Source organism: Carcharhinus amblyrhynchos, chromosome 3 (genome assembly GCF_965287045.1).
Source record: "Carcharhinus amblyrhynchos chromosome 3, sCarAmb.v2.hapA, whole genome shotgun sequence".
Classification (NCBI taxonomy): Eukaryota; Metazoa; Chordata; class Chondrichthyes; order Carcharhiniformes; family Carcharhinidae; genus Carcharhinus; species Carcharhinus amblyrhynchos.
This window is the reverse complement of record NC_137326.1, coordinates 136,425,205-136,446,919: the sequence shown is the minus strand read 5'-3', so window position 1 is coordinate 136,446,919 and position 21,715 is coordinate 136,425,205. Positions and strand designations below refer to the sequence as shown.

The following is a 21,715-nucleotide window of genomic DNA, read 5'->3' as shown; positions in this document are numbered from 1 at the left end:
AGCTTAGTAGTAAAAACTGGACAAGTTATGAGCCTGGACAAGTTGGGCCGAAGGGCCTGTTTCCATGCTGTAAACCTCTGTGACTCTATGCTGATGTCAATGGAGTTTTGAATGTCTGGCCACATTTAACAACGCCTCCCGCCCTCCCCGTCACCCCACAACTACCCTCTCCACCGCAGAACATGTTCCTCACCCATGTGGATCTGGTGTAGCTTCATTGATAGACATAGATGGATATCAGTAGTCAATAAACCCATTGTTATTGTATCCTGTGGCTATGGGGATGGCAGACGGGCAGTTTAAATACACATAGATCGTTCACTGTTGCACAGTTTCAATGTTTTCCTGTTGGAAGGTGTTGTTGGCTTGAGTTTGTTGTTTTTTTTTAAGAACAAAAGAAAGAATTGTCTTTGAGAATTCTTTCATGACACAATACAGGGCATGAAATCGAAGATAATTTACAACGTACTGACGAGCCGAACACAGCACCCTCTTCATCACCAGGCTCTGTCTTCAATTAACCAGCTGACTGGGTACCAACATCAATTTACTGGTTTCAGGGTAACAGCTGAAATATTTATACTCTGGCATCAGAAAGGCAGCCTGCTCTTTGTGGATGATCTTGATGTGCGGTGTAGACAGGCAAGGTTAAAGGGACTCCAACCAAATTCTTCGCAATCACGTCGGCATTTGTTTTATCGCTGTCGCCAAAACTGTGGCTGCTTCACCCTCCCCGTCATGGGGGCAGCACCCCTTCTGGCTCACTCAACGTGGGGCTAATACACTCTTTGTCCAGTCCGCCATGGCTGCCACCGGTCTGCGTATGGCCACGAACAAACGTCACCACGGTAACTCTTGGCTGCTGTCCGGTGGTCAAGTGCTGATGGTGGTCTCTGTCCACTGGGGGCAGCTCTCGTCCTTAAAGGTCGACGGGGTTCTCCTCGGTGCCTTCTTGATGTGGAAGAGTTTGAGGGCGGCTACCCGGTATTTCTTGGACATGATGTTGTAAAGGATGGGGTTGATGGCAGCGCTAAGGTAGAAGAGAACAAAAGAGACCAGGTTGCAGTACTGGCTAATCTGGAGCATCTCAAAGGAGCCCACTTCCGAGGACTTGATGAAGAGGTAACGGCCGACGTGAAAAGGCAGCCAGCACAGCACGAAGGCGAACACCACAACAGCTGCAAGAGAAGGAGGGACAGAGATCAGTCAGGAAAAACACCCTCAAACTGTGCACGGTTCCCAGCAACATTGCGCTCTGCCAGGTGTCCACCAGGAGACTAACTGGAAAAGAAACACGGTCAGTTATGGTGAACAAGTGATTCTGGTTTCATCACAGCTTTAGGGGCCTTGCTGTGTTCGAACTGGCCACCATATTTCCCACATTGTCATTCAGAAGTACCTCACCGTAAACCACTCCACCACCTCCGCACAGCGGTTAGCACTGCTGCCTCACAGCACCAGAGATATGGGTTCGATTCCTGGCTTGGATCACCGTCTGTGTGGGTTTCGTCTGGGTGCTCCGGTTCCCTCCCACAGTCGGAGACGTGCTGGTTAGGGTGCATTGGTCATGCTAAATTCTCCCTCAGACACAGGAGTGTGGCAACTAGGGGATTTTCACAGTAATTTTGTTGCAGTAAGCCTACTTGTGACACTAATAAACAAACTTAAAACTTAAAGTTAATCTCAGGCCATGAATGCAGTTGGATGAAGCTATGTGTTACGTCATGGCTGTTCTTGGACACTGAACTGTATGACCTCCCTATCTCCGTCATCTCCAAGATTCCCACCAACCTCCAAGGTCTCTGCCCTCCTCCAATTTTGGCCTCTTGCACATTTTGAGGAAACGTTGGCGTCATAGGCAAGTAATCCAAAGACCGAGTGCTATTTGTTCTGAGGTTACAGGTTCAAATCCCTGCACTGCAGCCGGTGGAATTAAATGTCAATGGCTAAATCTGGAACATAAAGTTAGTCTCAGTAACAGTGACCATGAAACCATCATCAGTTGTAGAAGTCCATCTGGTTCACCAATGTCCTTTAAGGAAGGAAACCTATCGTCCTTCTCTGATCTGGTCTACATGTGACTCCAGGACCGGGATTTTACGGTCCCTCACACTTGGGTAGGATATACCGGACCCTCCCACCATTGATGGCAGTACCTTCAGCCACCTGACCCCTGATCTCTACAGTTCCTTCCAACTCCCTCTTTTCCTTCAAGATCTACCTAAAAATAGCCAGCTTGTTAGCCGCCCTCTGACCTCTCTCCTGACATAACTTCATCTGAAGTGGAGTTGGTTATTTTCTGAATTGATTACACGTCTGAAAAGCATCTTGAAACATTCTGTTCAACCAGGTAAATGCAAGTTGTTGCAATAGTAACCCAGAGACCATAGGGAGAGGAGGAAGCCATTCAGTCCCTCCAGCCTGTTCCAGCCGGCCATATTTGCATCAATACTTATACCCAAGTGGCACAGTGGTTAGCACTGCTGCCTCACAGCGCCAGGGACCCCAGTTCGATTCCAGCCTTGAGTGATTCACTGTGTGAACTTTGCACGTCTTTCTCATGCCCGTGTGGGTTTCCTCCAGATGCTCTGGTTTCCTCCTGCGCTTTAAGGATGTGTAGGTTAGGTGGAATGGCCATGCTAAATTGGTGTTGAAAGATGTGTAGGTTAGCTTGGGAAATGTGTGGGATTGTGGGGATAGGAACAGGGAGAGGGCTTGGGTAAGATACACTGTCGGAGAGTTGGTGCAGACTCAATGGGCCAAATGGCCTCTACTGCACTGTAGGGATTCTATGACTCGATGAAAAGTCCATTGACAGCACTCCTGAAAGGCCTAACTGCTCTCATTTTAAGACCATCATCAACTGGGATGAAGTGAACCATCATTTCAGGGACCTGCACATTGCTGTCGTTCTATTTAGACTCCATCGTGATGGTGGGAGAAATCAGGCTGGATTGCAAGCCGGCAGTGGGCCTTTTATTTGTGATTTTTTTTACCTCCACTCGTGACCCCAGGGTGGCCTGGAATCTCTCCATCCATCTCGCTAGACAAGCAACTTATCCTTCCTGACAGCCTCCTTCCACCCCCCCCGGAGTTGGGAAGGTTCCAGGATTGGTTGCAAAAGAGTGAGCACAGAAGCTTCCAGAAGAGAATGTTTGAGGTTAGTTACAAAATACCTAATGGATTGAGATGTTGAAAAAAAATACAGCCCTTTTAGCACAAAGTGAACATTTGGGCAGCATTTATTTACATGTAGATCCAAGATTGTTGAGACAATCCTAATGGTTTACCATTAATAGTCATGAATAATGGGAAAAGACACCAAGACTCCAGTGTGTCTGTTAGACATTCCCAGTGTCTCCACACCAGTGTCGGAGGGAACGACATTTCCCCATCTCCTTCAGGGCTCCAGGATACTATTAGACATTATTTGACATTGAGCCACAGATGGAGACACAAGGATGAAAAGCTCAGTCAAAGGGGAAAGTTTTAGAGAATTTGTTAACAGTGAGAGAGGTAGTGATTCAGAGTTTGAAATTCCAGTGTCGAAGGTTGATACGGCTGAAAGCACAGCCACCAGTGGTGGAGTGATTAAATCACGAGAGTTAGTTACAGAGGTTACGCAGATAGGAGGGGTAAAAACCTGGAGGGGCTAAAAATTTCTGCTCTTTGGCTCTATCCAATGACTGCCACTGGAAACTCTTTGGGAATGTGTGTGTGTGTGTGTGTGTAAGTATGTGTCTGAGTATGAGTGTGTGTGTGTGAGCGCGTGTGTGTGTGTGTGTGTGTGTGTGTGAGTATGAGTGCGTGTATGTTTGTGTGACAGTGAGTTTGTGAGTGTGTTGAATGTGAGTGTGTGTGAGTGTCAGTGTGTATGTATGTTTGAGTGTGCATGTGTGTGTGTGGGTGTGAATGTGGCTTTGTGTGTGAGAGTTGGGGTGTGAGGGTGTGAATGCGAGTGTGTGTGAGTATGCATGTGCGTGTGAATGTGTGTGTGAATGTGACTGTGTGTGCGAGTGTTTGAGTGTGCATGTATATGTGTGCGTGACTGTGGCTTTGTGCGTGTGGCTGAGTGTTTGTGTGTGTGTGAGCGTGAGTGTGTGTGTGTGTGTTTGAGTGTGAGGGTGTGAGAGTGTGAATGTGTGTGTGTTTATGTGTGTGTGTGAGAGTGTGAGTATGTGCATGTGTGTGAGTGAGTGTGTGTACGTGAGTATGTGACAATGGGTGTGCGTGTGTGTGTGAATGTGAGTGTGTGTGAGAGTGTGAGTACATGTGAATGTGTGTGCTGTGTGTGTGAGTGTAAGTGTGTACGTGTGTGTGAGTACATGTGAGTGTGTATGTGTGTTGTTTGTGAGTGTGAGTGTTGCGTGTGTGAGTGTGAGTTTGAGTGTGTGAGTGTGAGTTTGAGTCTGTGTGTGAGTGAGCGAGTGTTGATGTGAGTGTGTCAGCTGGCTGCAGTATCTGGTCCTCTTACATTGCGAATGGAAGATCAGCACAGAATGCTTCTTACTGCCACCAATCTTCCAGTGTAATGTTTGTGAAAGTTTGAAGCTAACCTTTCAGCCATTCCCTATTTGTGAATTATGACCATTTTATTTCATTTGCAAGAGAAAATTAGGTTAATTAAAAATCACTCCACAACTCAGACCCTGGAAGTTTAGTCATTGTGCCCTGCCAGAGCACAGATGGTGATAAATAGCTTTTCAGTTCTGCACAAACTCGGGCTTAATTAAATTGACTGGACCCTTTACAAGCTGTTCTATATGACAGAGCTAATCCTGATTAAATATCTCCCACCCGGTATAGACAGATCTATTTTAAATATCTCCAACATCTGCACCGACTGCTCAGTTCACTAGCTGAAATAGCGAGAGCGGGAATGGATGGAGTTCCTGCTGGTTGGGGAATGACACAGTGACCACGGATCTTGTCTAGTTTCCTTTTCCTGCTTCCCGAACCCTTCCCCGAACAATTCTCCAACCTCGCCCGCAAGCTGGAACCATCCCGTCCCACTTCCATGACCAGAGATTTGGCTGAGTGTCAAATTCCCCATTCTTGCTGGTGGTGGTGGCAGGGTAGGCGAGACTGGAGAATTCCTGCCTTGGTCCAGAATTCCGTCGATGGGGAATGTTGCAAGTCATAGAATCATAGAATATGCAGTTGCAGAAATTCTACAGATTATAATGGTTCCACTGAGAGGAGGAAAGATGAATGATTTACATTTATATAAAGTGCTTTTCACAACCACCGAATAATCTATAAGACCACAAGACATAGTAGCAGAATTAGGCCACTCGGCCCATCAAGTCTGTGGCTAATATTTTTCTCATCCCCATTTTCACCATAACCCCTGATCCCCTTATTAATCAAGGACCTCTGTCTTAAAGAGAGTCAATGATCTGGTCTCCACAGCCTTCTGTGGCGTAAGACCATAGGACACAGGACCAGTCATAGAATCCCTACAGTTCAGAATGAGGCCATTCAGCCCCTCGAGTCTGAACCAGCCACATCCCCATCCAGGCCCTATTCCCGTAACCCCACACATTTACCCTGTTCATTCCCCTGACACTAGGGTCAATTTAGCATGGCCATTCAACCCAACCCACACATCTTTGGAGCGTGGGAGGAAACCAGATCACCCGGAGGAAACCCACGCAGACACGGGGGGGAGAATGTGCAAACTCTACGCAGATAGTGACTGGAGGCCAGAATTGAACCTTGGTCCCTGGCGCTGTGAGACAGCAGTGCTAACCACTGTGTCACCGTGCTGCCCATTAGACACTTTCACAAGGGTGGAAACATGATCAGGGAAGGTAGCGATGTGGCAGTGTTATCACCCAAGCCAATAATCTGGAGGCCTGGGGTTGAATCCCACCAAAGCGGATGGTGAGATTTGAATTCAATAAAAAAATGTGAAGAGTTCCACCAAGAAGCCATTGTTAATGTTTCTAAAGTGCCCCCAAGGGCAATTAGGGATAGACAATAAATGCTGGTCCACCCAACGTCACCCGCGCCCCATCAGTGCTGAGATGAGGCAAAATGCTGAGAAAATGCTTCATCATTTATCGGCTAATGGGTCTATCAGTTTCAAAAGCAAAACAAATATTTACGTTTTGATTGGACACAGAGGGAGCGCACGGCTCTCACACTCAATGTCGTGAGCCATCAGCACGCACCTCACTTCACTCGCCCGTGCTTTAGGTGTGACCGGGTAAGAAAAAAAACTCAGCAGACGGAATGCGGCAACCCTGCACTTGTCCAAGGATGTGTGGGTTAGGTGGATTGGCCGTGCTAAATTGCCCCTTAGTGTCAGGGGGATTAGCAGGGTAAATGTATGGGTTTACAGGAATAGGGCCTGGGTGGGATTGTGGTTGGTGCAGACTCGATGGGCCAAATGGCCTCCTTCTGCGCTGTAGGGATTCTTTGATTTCTATGATTCCATTGACAATGGTCAACAAAATGTCTCTCGGGCCCACTCAGAACTCTGATGGGCTGCATGTATCTTCCACCTGTAGGCTGTCCATCACTGCTCCTGACTGTATACCACTGTGCCGCCAACTCTGCTGCGATCTTCCTGCCAGTGGGGTAGGCCATACCCAGGGATGGTGGAGGTTGTAAATGGGATATCAGCCATTTGACTCACCATATCAACGTTGGCAATTTGGAAGAGCTATCCCAGTTAGTCCTGCCTTTGTCCATAACCCTGCCAATTTCTAAGTGGTTATCCAACTCCCTTTTGAACCTGACTTTGAACCTGTCCCCGTTTCAGGCAGTGCATTCCAAATTCCACCCTGGGCCTCAGGCTCCAGAATTCCCGCACCGAACCCCTCAGCTTCTCCCTCCTTCTTCCTGATCCCTCTCAACCTGACTCGGTGAGAGAATTTTTCCGTGTAAATTTTCTCGGGACAGTTTATTATGTTAAAGACGTGATTATAAATACAAGTTATTGTTGCTGATCTCCCATTGGTCAAGGCCAGCTCCCAAAATAAGACTTGAGTAAGAAAGGACAGAGAACCTGTGTGAAGAGAAAGCTGAGCGTGAGCTCACTGTCAAATTGACACTGGGTTGAAGAAGAATATAAAAAGTCTGGAAGTAAAGCAGGAGTTTGAGATTAATTTGGAGAAAGCAGGAATGTAAGACTTTGTGAAGGAGTTTACCCATGACAGAGAAAAGAGAGCAGACTCTGCTTTTAAAATTTATTGTTCTGTGGTGTCTTCATCTTTCATAGAATTCCTACAGTGAAGAAGGAGGCCATTTGGCCCATCAAGTCTGTACCAAGCACAATTCCACCCAGGCCCTATCCCCGTGACCCCATGTATTTACCCTGTTGCTCCCCCTGACACTAAGGGGCAATTTGCCACGTCCAATCCACCTATCTTTTGTGAAAGTGGCCCATTTCCCCGAGCAAGGCTAAGGGTCAATGTTATTTCGAATTGTGTACCAGAGGAGATTTTCCCTTCTCTTTATTCAGAAATACACGGACCACTCAGCCCCTCATTGCTTGTGCTGGATGTTGGCTGGGTGGGGGTTGACCGCAAGCATGGAGTCACAGAGGTTTACAGCATGGAAACAGGCCCTTCAGCCCAAACTGTCCATGTCACCCTTTTTTTTTCACAGATAGCTACACAATTGGTTGAGTTAAATCCAATTGGAGAACAGAAATGAGAACACCTTGAAGAAGAGCTCGTTGGAAAAGACAATGGCCGGAATTCTCCAGCCGTTCATACCGGCGGGATTCTCCAGTCTCGCCGGCAGCAAACCCCACCCATGGGTATCCTGCCAGCATGGGGTAATGTCAATCGGAATCTCCATTCACTGCGGCCGAACCAGAGAATCTCGTGGCTAGCAAACAACGCGCCACCTCTCGCCAGCAGGAACTACGTGGCTGGAAGGCTGGGGAATCTCACCTGATTATTTTTATGAGTCATTACAACATAGAAGACAGGAGCAAGAGGAGGCCATTTGGCCCTTCAAACCTGCTCTACCATTTATCATGATCATGACCGATCATCCAACTCAATAGTCTAACCCTCTTTTCTCCCCATAAACTTTGATCCCATTCACCCCAAGTGCTATATCCTCTTGAATGCATCCAATATTTTGACATCAACTACTTCCTGTGGGAATGAATTCCACAGGCTCACCACTCTTTGGGTGAACAAATGTCCCCTCATCTCCGTCCTAAATGGTTCTACCCCAAATCCACAGGCTGTGACCCCTGGTTCTGGACTCCCCCCACCATCAGGGACATCCTCCCTGCATCTACCGTGTCTATACCTGTTAGAATTTTATAAGTCTCCATGAGTTCCTCCTTCATTCATCAGAACTCCAGTGAAAACAATCCTAACCTAGTCAATCTCTCCTCGTACACCAGTCCCCGGAATCAGCCTGGTAAACCTTCACTCCCTCGAGAGCGAGAACATCCTTCCTCAGAAAAGGAGACCAAAACCGCACACAATACTCTAGGTGTGGCCTCACCAAGGCCCCTGTATAATTGCAACAACACATCCCTGCTCCTGTACTCAAAACCTCTCACAATGAAGGCCAACATGCCATTTGCCTTCTTTACCACCTGCTGCACCCGCATGCTTACCTTCAGTGACTGGTGCACAAGGACACCCAGATCCCTCTGCACACTCCCCTCTCCCAATTTACAGCCATTCAGGTAGTAATCTGCTGCCTTGTTTTTGCTTCCAAAGTGAATAACCTCACATTTATCCAAATTATGCTGCATCTGCCCTTGATTTGCCCACTCACCCAACCTGTCCAAATCATTCTGAAGGATCTCTGTATCCTCGTCACAGTTCACCCTCCCACCCAACTTAGTATCATCTACAAACTTTGAGATGTTACCTTTTGTTCCCTTGTCCAAATCATTAATATATATTGTGAATAGCTGGGGTCCCAGCACCGATCCCTGTGGCACCCGACTACTTACTGCCTGCCAATTTCAAAAGCACCCATTCATTCCTAATCTTTGTTTCCTCTCTACCAATCAGTTTCCTATCCATCTCAATACACTTCCCGCAATCCCACGCACTTTATTAAACCTCATTAAGGTTTTTCCTCTTCAATAACTATTCCTCCATTAACCTCTCTCTCTATGTCTCTCTCCCTACAAATTTTTGAAGAGTGCACTGACAGCTGAATCATTGGATTAGACTAGATCCTGGATACTTTGACTGCAAATACAAAGGAGAAAGACTTAATTAAAAGGTCAACATGCCTTTTACTTCAGTTTGTCTTTCTCGGTCTGTGCATGCAGAGTCTATTAACTTAACCATCAAGGTCAATAGGTAATGCACTTCATTATTTTGCGAGACTTCATTCCTTCTTGCTTTTTCTTTTCTGACTCCAAGTCATTTTCAGAAGATCTGAATTGCACCTTTTTTGGGGAGAGTGGGGGTGGGGCGGAGAGGGGGCTGTTGGAGTGGGGGAGGGGGGGTGGGGAGTTGGGTATGGAGAGTGGTGAGTGGGAGTGGCGGTGCTGCAGTGATAAAAGATTCCATCTTCAATAATTGCTAACACTTTTCTGTTCCCTTTGCTTGGCAATTTCTTCCCTCCTTTAGGTTGTGACACAAATATCGACTCTTCTCCAATTCTCTCTGCAATTGTTAATCGCCTGCGAATATTCAGTTCTGAGTGCATTGAACAAAGCAGTGTGGTCCCTCGCCCTGCCCCAGACTGCAGTCTGTGAGTGGAGGGTAGTCATTGAATAACGATTACAAATGAACCCAACCTGACCTTCCCCACCTCCACTGACACTGGTTTCATTTGACTCAATACCTGAAACTCGATGCAGCAAGGCTTCCTCCCTCACTGGGCCAGAAACAGACTGACAGAGAAAATCCTCCACAATACACTTCAAAAACTCCTCCCCCTCACAGCCTGCTGTATGAATACCACCCCCCCCAGTCCATATTAGGACAGTCATGATCTACAACAAAACAAAGAACAAAGAACAGTACAGAACAGGGACAGGCCTTTTGGCCCACCAAGCCCCTCATAGGACATAGATCATAGAACACTACAGCACAAACAGGCCCCTCGGCCCACAAGTTGCGCCGATCATATCCCTACCTACCAGGCCTATCTATAACCCTCAATCCCATTAAATCCCATGTAGTCATCCATAAGTCTCTTAAAAGACCCCAGCGAGTTCGCCTCTACCGCCACTGACGGCAGCCGATTCCACTCACTCACCACCCTCTGAGTGAAAAACTTACCCCTAACATCTCCTCTGTACTTGCTCCCCAGCACCTTAAATCTGTGTCCTCTCGTAACGACCATTTCAGCCCTGGGAAATAGCCTCCGAGAATCCACCCTATCTATACCTCTCAACATCTTATAAACCTCTATCAGGTCGCCTCTCAATCTTCTTCTCTCCAGGGAGAAGAGACCGAGCTCCCTCAACCGATCTTCATAAGAACATAAGAACATAAGAAATAGGAGCAGGAGTAGGCCATCTAGCCCTTCGAGCCTGCCCCGCCATTCAATAAGATCATGGCTGATCTGTCGTGGCTCAGTTCCACTTTCCCGCCCTCTCCCCATAACCCTTAATCCCCTCTCTTATCAAGAACCCATCAACCCGCTTCTTAAAAATATTTAGCGAGGCAGCCTCCACCACTTCAACGGGCAGAGAATTCCAGAGATTCACCACCCTTTGAGTGAAGAAGTTCCTCCTCAACTCCGTTCTAAACCGCCTCCCCTTTATCTTGAGGCTGTGCCCCCTAGTCCTACTGTCTTTTTTGAGCGGGAAGAGTCTCTCCACCTCTATCCTATCCATCCCATTCATCATCTTATACGTCTCAATGAGATCTCCCCTCATTCTTCTAAACTCTAACGAGTACAAGCCTAGTTTATTCAGCCTCTCCTCATAGCTCAATCCCCTCAACTCCGGTATCAGCCTAGTAAACCTCCTCTGCACTCCCTCCAGGGCCAAAATATCCTTGCGCAGGTGCGGCGCCCAAAACTGCACACAGTACTCCAGCTGCGGCCTCACCAATGCCCTATACAGCTGCAGCAAGACCTCCCTACTTTTATATTCAATCCCCCTCGCTATGAAGGCCAGCATCCCATTTGCCTTCCTGACCACCTGCTGCACCTGCAAGCTGGGTTTTTGCGACTCATGCACAAGGACCCCGAGGTCCCTCTGCACCATCGCCTGCTGCAGTTTTTCGCCACGTAAGTAAGGCATGCCTCCCAATCCAGGCAACATCCTTGTAAATCTCCTCTGCACCCTCTCAATAGCTTCCACATCCACATCATGTTGTCCTGTCTAGACAAACAACCTATACCCTTCTATACCTCACCTATTCATGTGCCTATCCAGGTAAGTTTTAAATGTGGCTAATTTGTCTGCCTCAACCATCTCACTTAGCAGTGCATTCCAGACCCCCACCACCCTCTGTGTAAAAAATCTATCTTGCACATCTCCACTAAAGCCCCAAACCAATCCGAGTCCCAGTTCCAAAGAATATTAGTGAATAAATTGTGATTTGATGATAAGGCAGCAGTTTCATGGTCACTTTTACTGATTCCAGCTTTTTATTCTCCAAACGTTTCAAGTTGAATTCAAATTCGCAAAGTGCTGTTGTTGGATTCCCCGGGTCACCGAGCGCCGCAACAGATCCACAGCTCCTGAACTTCCTAACCCACAGACCACAGTCATTGAGGGTAGGCAACAACACCTCCTCTGCAATGCCCTACAGGGCTGTGTCCTCAGCCCCTTGCTATGCTGACTGTGCGGCCAAATTCCGCTCCAACTTGATTTTCAAGTTTGCTGATGACACCAGCGTAGTGGGTCAGATCTCAAACAACGATGAGACAGAGTACAGGAATGAGGTAGAGTATCTGGTGAAACTGGCGCGCTGACAATAATCTGTCCCTCAATGTCAACAAGATGAAGGAGATTGTCATTGACTTCAGGATGTGTAGTGGAGAACTTGCCCCTGTCTACATCAATGGGAGTAAAGTAGCAGTTGTTGAAAACTTCATGTTTTTATGTGTCCAAATTGCCCTGGTCCCCCCATGCCAACACTACAGTTAAGAAAGCCCACCAACGCTTCTACTTTTCCAGAAGAGTAAGGAAATTTGGCATGGCAGCTACGACTCTCAGCATCTTTTGCAGATGCACCATATATAGCATTGTTTTTGGTGGTACACAGCTTGGTATGGCTCCTGCTCTGCTCAAGACTGTAAGAAACTACAAACGGTCATGAATGAAGTCCAGTCGATCACTCAAACCAGCCTCCCATCTATTGACTCTGTCTACACTTCCTGCTGCCTCGGAAAAGCAGCCAGCATTACTAAGGACCCCGTGCACTTCGGACATACTCGCTTCCATCTTCTTCCGTCGGGAAGAAGATACAAAAGTCTGAAGTCATGTACCAACTGACTTTTGAACGGATCTATCTTGCATTAAGTTGATCTTTCTCTACAACCTGACAATGACTGTAACACTTCATTTTTCACTTTCTCCTTTCCTTCTCGATGAACGGTAGAGCGCACAAGAAAGAATACTACTCACTGTGTACCAATACATGTGACAATAATAAATTAAATCAAATCAAATCAATTGGATATTTAATTACATTTCCTGAACAGTGTAGAGGGACCTTTACTCTGTATCTAATCCCATGCTGCATCTGTCCTGGGAGTGTTTGATGGGGACAGTGTAGAGGGAGCTTTACTCTGTATTTAACCCCATGCTGTACCTGTCCTGGGAGTGTTTGATGGGGGACAGTGTAGAGGGAGCTTTACTCTGTATCTAACCCCGTGCTGTACCTGTCCTGGGAGTGTTTGATGGGGGACAGTATAAAGGGAGCTTTACTCTGTATCTAACCCCGTGCTGCACCTGTCCTGGGAGTGTTTGAATTCTGACTGAGTATCTGAAATTACTGAATACTGACATCATTAACTGATGATCCCTGAAGAAAAGGGGTTTTAAAGTTTACAAGAACAGGCTTCCGAACAGATGGCCAAATGAATTTTGGAGAATAATTTCCTCTGGTGAATCCGCCTGTTTAAAATGTATTTCTACATCATTTGAACAGTCACAAACCAGCTCATTAAGATAAAGAGATGTCTCATTATGATATCCCGGAGTTTTAAGGTAGAAGGTTTTACATACACAGGCCGTTCAGCCCATCTACTCTGTGCTGCTGTTTGTGACTCACACGTGCCTTCCCTCACTTTGCTTCAGATCACCCTTTCAGCATTCCTTCTGTTCCGTTTCCCGTGACAGGTATCTGCACTAATCACTTTGACCACTCCCTGTGATAATGGGTTCCACATTCTCCCCATTCTCTGGGTAACAAAGTTTCTCTTGAGTTCTGGATTCACAAAAACCTTCTACTCATGGCCTCCCTGTCCTGGACTGCTCACAGGTGGAAACATCCTCACTACATCTCGACCATCAAAAACTTTCATAATTTTAAAGAGTTCTCTCAGGCACCCCCCCGCACCCCCCCCAGCTCTCTTCTCATCTGTTCAATCTTTCCTGATGGTAATAAGCTGGTATCTCTCTACTTTGCACACTGTCTAATGGCTCTTGCATAAGTCGAGGGTGGAAGGGCTGAGAAGGTCAGGGAAAGTTGATGGACATTTAAAGGATTGGATTTACAGGAAGTCCTGTTGCCAGAGTGAATGGACAAACATTATTGGCCTGGATTCCTCGATCAGCAATTCAATGAGGAACTTGGCTGATGACCTTGAGGCTAACTGGCCACTTAAATTTCTGTGGCATGGATTTCACTTTTCCTGACATTTATTTAGTTCCAATAATGGCAGCTGGTGATCCCTGGTATCCAGCAACAGTCATATCATAAAGAAAGCTAATTGGCCAATCGCATTAAAGAATTCCCACAGACAGTAAACCAGAAAGTATAAGGCACTGATTAATCATCTGCCTTCACTAGAAAATGACAAATGTATAAAAAGGAGCATAATAGGCCATTTGACCCCTCGAGTCTGCCCCGCCATTCAATAAGATGACGGGCAAGATTCTCAGAGTACTTTGTTGCTTTATTTTCTGGTCTTTAATTTCCCCTCCCCACCTCTTGAGATCTACCTATTCCAGCTTCGCTGCCAGCAGGACTGGAGAATTTGGCGCTCAGCCAAAACTCTATTCATTGCAGCGATACTGAGGAACCCCAACTTCGGACAAGGTTTCTGACACATGGCCTATCTGTTCGAGTTTCGATTTCCACACTCCCTTGCCTTACAAGAATCTCTCTGCCTCTACCTTAAAAATATTCAATGGACCCTACCCTCTCCCTCCTTATGAGGCAGAGAGTTCCAAATTCACACAACCCTCTGAAGAGAAAGATATTCTCCTCGCCTCCATCCAAAAGGGGTGACACTAATTTTAAAGCAGTGCCCCCTAGTTCTGGTTTCACCCACATGAGGAAACATCCTTTCCACATCTACATTGCCAATACCATTCAGGATCTTAGACATAAAAATAGCTGAATCCCACCTCCACTGCCACTGTGTCTTGTCACAGTCACATTAATTGAAGAATTTTGGGGAAAAGACACCATTCCACAGATCAGATATTGAAATAAACAGACTACAAGGTAGCCCAATCCCCTACATCATAAAACTTATAAGCTTGTAAATGATTGAGAATTTAATCAACTCTCTCTGATCAATATGACCAATAAACTGAAACACACATTACAGAGTGCAGCAGACCTTTCATTCTAACCTGGAATTAATTGTCAACTGAAATGATTATAATTGTGAAATCCTTTTAATATTTCACACATAATTTTTAATGATTGTGAACAAGGCTGATGCATTCTGATCACTTGTATTATCAACGCAATTCCACACTGTTGCCACAATGATTGTTTAGTTAACTAATTATCTTTCTTTTTTCTTTTTATCTATCTATTTATCCATCCATCCATCCATAAGATATAGGAACACTCAGCCCATCAAGTCTGCTCTGCCATTCAATCATGGCTAGTATTTTTCTCATCCCCATTCTCCTGTCTTTTCCCCATAACCCCTGATCCCCTTATTAATCAAGAACCTATCTATCTCTGTCTTAAAGGCACCCAATGACCTGGCCTCCACAGTCTTCTGTGGGAAAGAGTTCCACAGATTCACCACTCTCTGGCTGAAGAAATTCCTTCTTGTCTCTGTTTTAAAGTATATCCCTTCAGCCTGAGGTTGCGCCTTCTTGTTCTAGTTTTTCCTAGTAGGGGAAACACCCTCTCCACACCCACTTTATCCCGGCCTCGCAGTATCCTGTAAGTTTCAATAAGATCCACCCTCATCCTTCTAAATTCCAATGAGAACAGAACCAGAGTCCTCAGCTGTTCCTCGTACAACAAGCTCTTCATTCCAGGGATCATTCTTGAGAGGGAATCCCTCCCTCTATCTATCTATCTATCTACCTATCTATTTATCTATCCATCTATCTCTCTATCTCTATCCAGCTGTACAAAACTCTGGTGAGGCCGCACTTGGAGTATTGCGTACAGTTCTGGACGCCACATTATAAGAAAGATGTGGAGGCATTGGAAAGGGTGCAGAGGAGGTTTACCAGGATGTTGGCTGGTATGGTGGGAAGGTCTTATGAGGAAAGGCTGAGGGACTTGAGGTTGTTTTCGTTAAAGAGAATAAGATTAAGAGGTGACCTAATTGAGGCATACAAGATGATCAGAGGATTAGATAAAGTGGACAGTGAGAGCCTTTTACCTCGGATGGTGATGGCTAACACAAGGGGACATAGCTTTAAATTGAGGGGGGATAATTATAGGACGGATGTCAGAGGTAGGTTCTTTACTCAGAGGGTAGTAACGGCGTGAAATGTCCTGCCTGCAGCAGTTGTGGACTCGCCAACTTTAAGGGCGTTCAAATGGTCAGTGGATAGGCATATGGATAACATTGGAATAGTTTAGGTTAGAGGGTCATTAGATTGGTTCCACTGGTCGACGCAACATCGAGGGCCGAAGGGCCTGTACTGCACTGGAATGTTCTATGTTCTGTGTCCTATGTCCTATCTCTCCAACTGTCTATCTATCTATCTATCTATCTATCTATCTATCTATCTATCTATCTATATCTCTATCCATCTATCTATCTTCTGTCTATATATCTATCTCTATCTATCTATCGATCTATTTATCTTTTCTTAATTTCACAGAGAGTAAAGTAAAGATTTCATGTACATGTGGTGAGATAGAAGGTGAGCTATCGGCATGAACAATCTCTATTTTTTGTAGTAATGGGAGAGATTTGAAAAGGTGTTCACATCAAATCAAGCAACTTCTAACATTTCTCTCTGCAAGGACATTACTGACGCATCCTGGATTGCTCCTGCTTTTCCCCAATGAGCTGTGCAGGAGTTACTGACAGTTTCACAGAGCAATGGCTGAAACGCTGACGGTTCCAGCATCATCGCAGCATCAGAACACAGACCATTAATTTGTATTTGGCCCACAAGAGCAGCATGAACATTTACTGCAACAACCCATTGTTCAAAGCCCGAGAGGAATTGCATTTCTGTAGCATCTTTAGTAACCGCAGCATGACTCAGAGTGTCTTACAGATCACAATGGATTTTTCAAATGTAGTCACTGTTGTAATGTAGAAAAGACAACAGCTAATTTGTGCACAGAAAGATTCCACAGAGCTATTTCAATGATAGTGGTTGAGATTATAAATATTGACAGGCACCAAGGGTAACTACCTTATAATTCCATAGATAATGCCACGGGATCTTTTATGTTAGTACTGACCCTCTGACAGTGCGGCACTCCCTCAGTACTGACCCTCTGACAGTGTGGCACTCCCTCAGCACTGACCCTCTGACAGTGCGGCACTCCCTCAGTACTGACCCTCTGACAGTGCGGCACTCTGTCAGCACTGACCCTCTGACAGTGTGGCACTCCATCAGTACTGACCCTCTGACAGTGCGGCACTCCATCAGTACTGACCCTCTGACAGTGCAGCACTCCATCAGCACTGACCCTCTGACAGTGTGGCACTCCCTCAGCACTGACCCTCTGACAGTGTAGCACTCCCTCAGTACTGACCCTCTGACAGTGCAGTGCTCCCTTAGTCTAAATTACACAGAACAACTCTTCATCTTGAGTATTGCTGAAAAAAGGGACATACTGTTGAAGCTTTTTATTTTGCACTCATCAGGGCAGGGACAAGAATACCAAATTTCAAAGGCAACAGCAATGTATGAGCTATGAAAATAGAGGTGCTGATTGTTTAGCATGTGGACTGTTATTAATTGAGGTGTTGTCATGGGGAATATATCAGGAAACGGTTGCCCCTAAACCTTTGTTTAATTGAGAGAGGTGCAATTTTAGGACTTGTTCTTTCAGTTTGCAGGGCCCTGCAGATGGATGTTTGCAGCTTCTGACAGGTGTAAGTGAGGTACATTGCAAACCTGACTAATAATCTTAAACTGAGGTTTGACAGTACCTGTGGAGAGACAGACAGAGTTACCGTTCTGACACGTCTGTTTCTCTCTCTCTACATGGATTCTGCCATAGCTTTTGGATCTTTCCAGCATTTCCTGTTTTTATATCACATGTCCAGCAGTGTTTGATTTTATTTTAATTGGATGTTAATGTAATTCTGAGATCACTCAGGGTTGTTCAGTATGTGCTGTCTGATTGCGAATCAAGCCTAATCTTGGATACAATTGTTAATTTGCCTCTGCCTTGAGTGCCGATGGAAAGCTTCGGAGCTGGTCTCCGGTTTCAGAGAAACCCCTGGAGAATGATCTGGGCGAGGTTAGGAAGAACCTCTCAAGGTTCTTAGTGACAGCTTTATTCAGAGTGAAGGCCAGTTTAACTCACTCTCGGGTCACGGAGAATTTATTATAAATAGTCTACTCTTCCATTCATCGTCCACATTGGGAGTCGGTTCAGCGCAGTTGGCTGGACGGCTGGTTTGTGATGCAGAGCGATGCCAACAGCGCGGGTTCAATTCCTGTACCGGCTGAGGTTATTCATGAAGGGTCCCACCTTCTCGACCTTGCCCCATCACCTGAGATGTGTTGACCCTCAGGCTAAATTACCACCAGTTCGCTCTCTCCCTCAAAAGTGAGAGCAGACTGTGGCGACCTGGGGCTGTGGCGATTTTACATTTCCGAACACTATTGCATAGAATTAGGCATATTGTTTCCGATCTCCAACGATTTGTTTATGGTGTCAGCCATGGCTCAGTGCGTAGCTCTCTAGTTAAGCGGAGTACCAGCCTAGATTCAACTCTGGAGAGAGTTGAGCCTATAATCTAGGCTGGTACTCCGCTAGATTGATCGTCTGACTAAGGTACTGAGCAAATGCTGCACTGATGGACAATTTTCTTTTTCTTCCATGGGAGGTGGATGCAACTGGCAAGGCCAATGTTTGTTGCCCGACCCTAATTGCCCTTGAGAAGATGGTGATGAACCTTCCGGAGCCATTGCATGTTGTCTGTTGTGAAGGAACGGTGATAAACTTCCAAATCAGGATAATGTGTAACTTGGAGGGGGACTTCATGGGGGATGGTGCTCGCATGCGCCTGATAAGGGCAGCACGGTGGCACAATGGTTAGCACTGCTGCCTCACAGAGTCAGGGACCCGAGTTCAATCCCAGCTTGGGTCACTGTCTGTGTGGAGTCTGCATGTTCTCCCCGTGTCTGCACGGGTTTCCTCCGGGTGCTCTGGGTTTCCTCCCACACTCCAAAGATGTGTGGGCTAGGTGGATTGGCCATGCTAAATTGTCCCTTAGTGTCAGGGGGATGAGTGAGGGTAAATGCATGGGGCTATGGGGATAGGGCCTGGGTGGGATTGTGGACTCAATGGGATGAATGGCCTCCTTCTGCACTGTAGGGTTCTATGAATCCCTTGTCCTTCTAGGTGGTAGGTTTGGAAGGTGCTGTTGAAGGAGCCATGGTGAATTGCTGCAGTGCATCCTGTAGATGGTCCACACGGCTATCACTGTTGTCAGTGGTAGAGGGAGTGAATCTTTACAGTGGTGGATGAGACGCTAATTTGTTTTGTGTTGGATAGTGTGGAGCCTCTTGAGTGTAGTTGGAGCTGCAATCATCCAGACAATCATCTAAAAATGTCTTCCATTGTCAAAATAAATCAATAACCATGAGTTTCTGTGTGTCGTCTCTCTGCCTCGAGCCAGGTTTGTCTCGGAGGGTAGTGCTCTCATTTCGCAGTCAAGCAAGGATGGGTTCGAGCTACAGTCAGAACATTAAGCACAGAAATCTGGACTAACGCTCACTATTACTTCTACATTGGGCTTTGTATCTGGTGGGCATTCACTGGGGATTCACTTGTTCTACTACAGATAGGACAGTGGTTTTTGGCTAGGAGGTGTGCGTTTTGTGATGTGCGTCTCTGTAAATAAATGCTTTGACATGTGTAAAAATTGGTTCCAGTTTTATCCTTCACCAGCAGGCCTGGAGGGATATCATGTCCCAGTGTAGTACTGAGGGAGTGCGACACTGCTGTGGGAGTACATTACAAAACATTACAATAACCTTCTGCTTACCGTCTCAGGGGGATGTCTCAGGAACTAGAGCAAAGAAGAACAAGATAATTCTTCCTCAACCAGCATCACTTACAAAAAAAAATCAGATCTGGTCAACATCACATTGCTTTAGTGGGAGCTTGCTGTGCACAAATTAGTGGCCATTTTCCTACATTAGAACAGTGATGACGTACACCAGTGGCTGCAAGGGTTTTGGGAGATCCTGAGATTGGGAACCTGAAGAGTTTTGCTCTCTCTCCACTCACCCAGCATTTTCACCGTCTGCTTGTTGTTCTTGTCTCTGCTGTTGATGCTGGGTCTGATGCTCTCCTGTTTCCGTCGCCATAGCTTCCTCCCAATTAGGCTGTAGAGTATCGACAGGCAGAAGACGGGCAGGAAGAAGAAGATGCTGGACACCCACACCATGATGTTCAGCAGGCCCGACTTGACCGCGTACTCGGTGGCCTTGCACTCGTTGGTCAGTAGGGGGTCGGTCCCGTTCATGTGCTCGACCCCCACCAAGACGAAGATGGGCCCGGCGCTGACAAACGCCACTGACCACAGGAAGAAGATCAGCCCCTTGACCCTGCTCTTAGTGACCACCACTTTCGCCTTGAGCGGGAAGCAAATGGCAAAGTATCTCTCCACACTCAAGGCAGTGATGTTGAGGATGGTGGAGTAAGTGCAACTTTCGCTGACAAATTGGAACAGCTTACAGAGCAGGCCACCAAAGTTCCAGGGCCTGTACTGCCAAATCCGGTACAAATCCAGAGGCATGCAGACAAAAATGAAGAGATCGGAGAAGGCCATACTGGACAGGTAGAAGTTAGTCGTGGTTCGCATGTCTTTGAACTTTAGCACAACCAAGATAGTCATGGCATTGCCGCTGATACCAATCAGTGCCAGGAGGGCACAGGTCACTGTCACACCGGTCAGGATGGGGATTGGGAAGAGGTTAACAGGATGTTCAGAATAATCATTAAAATAGTCAACATGGTAGAGGCTGCAGTTCTGGCTACAGGTCCAGTTGCTGGAATGGTTGGACATGCTGAGTCACTCGGACGCTGGTGTGCGGGAGTTGTGAGAGATTGGGATTGCTCTGTCAGGCTCCCGGGAGGCGGCTGGGCGAACCTCACACCATCTCAGCCGCTGAGGGAAACAGGGACGCTGCAGGGTTCTCCACCGGGAAAGTGGGGCAATCTCCCAAAACCCTGGATTGGGATGTCCTTCTGGTCACATTCCATCTACAAAGGACAAGAGGGAGAAGGTTATCTTTAGCAGCCGGTGCTGTGCAAATTCAACCTGGGATATGATCTCAGCATCAGATTGCATTGTCCATCACACTGTCATCCTATAACTTTCATTCCCTTTCCATTCCTCCCTCTGTTTTTCTCTCTCTCTCTCTCTGCAGTTCCATATCACTGTCTGTCTCTATTATTCAACTATCCATCCCCACCTCTCCGTGTCCCTCTTCACTTCTTCACGGCTTTATCTTTCCTTCCCTTCGCCCACCTCTCGCCCACCCTCCCCTCTCCCGTATATACACCCCTGCACTTACAACTCCATCCCGGATTATTTTTCCCTCTGTCAATTTTCCCCTTTTGAAGTGTATTTTAGAATCTAAGTAATGCCTCCACCCCTACTCGCTCCCTCTCCCAGACTCACTCCCTCTCCCAGGCTCACTCCTTCTCCCAAACTCACTTCTTCTTCCAGACTCACTCCTTCTCCCAGACTCAATCCCTCTCCTAGACTCAATCCCTCTCCCAGACTTGCTCCCTTTCCCAGACTCAATCCCTCTCCCAGATGCAATCGCTGTCTCAGACTTGATCCCTGTCTCAGACTCGATCCCTTCCTCAGACTTGATTCCTCTCCCATACACAAGCCCTATCTCAGACTTGATCCCTGTCTCAGATTCGCTCCCTATCTGGGAGTTCAAGTTCCGCTTGGGCTTTGGACTGAGAACATCCCTTTGGACCCCAGAGCAAAAACCTCTTTACAAAACAATCTGATCCTGAAATTAAAAGTAAGTTTTACTCTCCCGTTGGTTTTGCTCTCAGATACAAGGAGAAAGATCGGGAGATAGAGAGACTCAGAAAGATATTCAAATTCAAGATAGGGACAAAACAAATAGTATAGCTAGGCTGACACAGGCAAACAGAGAGGCTGAGACAGAGGAACAGACAGAAATAGGCAAATAGAGAGGCCGAGATGGAGA

At 46.6% G+C, this 21,715-nt stretch overlaps 1 protein-coding gene across 1 annotated transcript; it reads right to left on the bottom strand.

Moving 5' to 3' along the window:
• Positions 1–873: 873 nt before the first annotated feature.
• LOC145341165 (growth hormone secretagogue receptor type 1-like) lies at positions 874–20,547 on the bottom strand. Its single transcript, XM_080186083.1, has 2 exons — positions 19,767–20,547; positions 874–1,178 (listed from the first exon to the last, which is right to left on the bottom strand). The coding sequence occupies exons 1-2, from the start codon at positions 20,545–20,547 to the stop codon at positions 874–876; spliced, it is 1,086 nt and encodes a 361-aa protein (XP_080042209.1).
• Between the last annotated feature and the right edge of the window lie 1,168 nt (positions 20,548–21,715).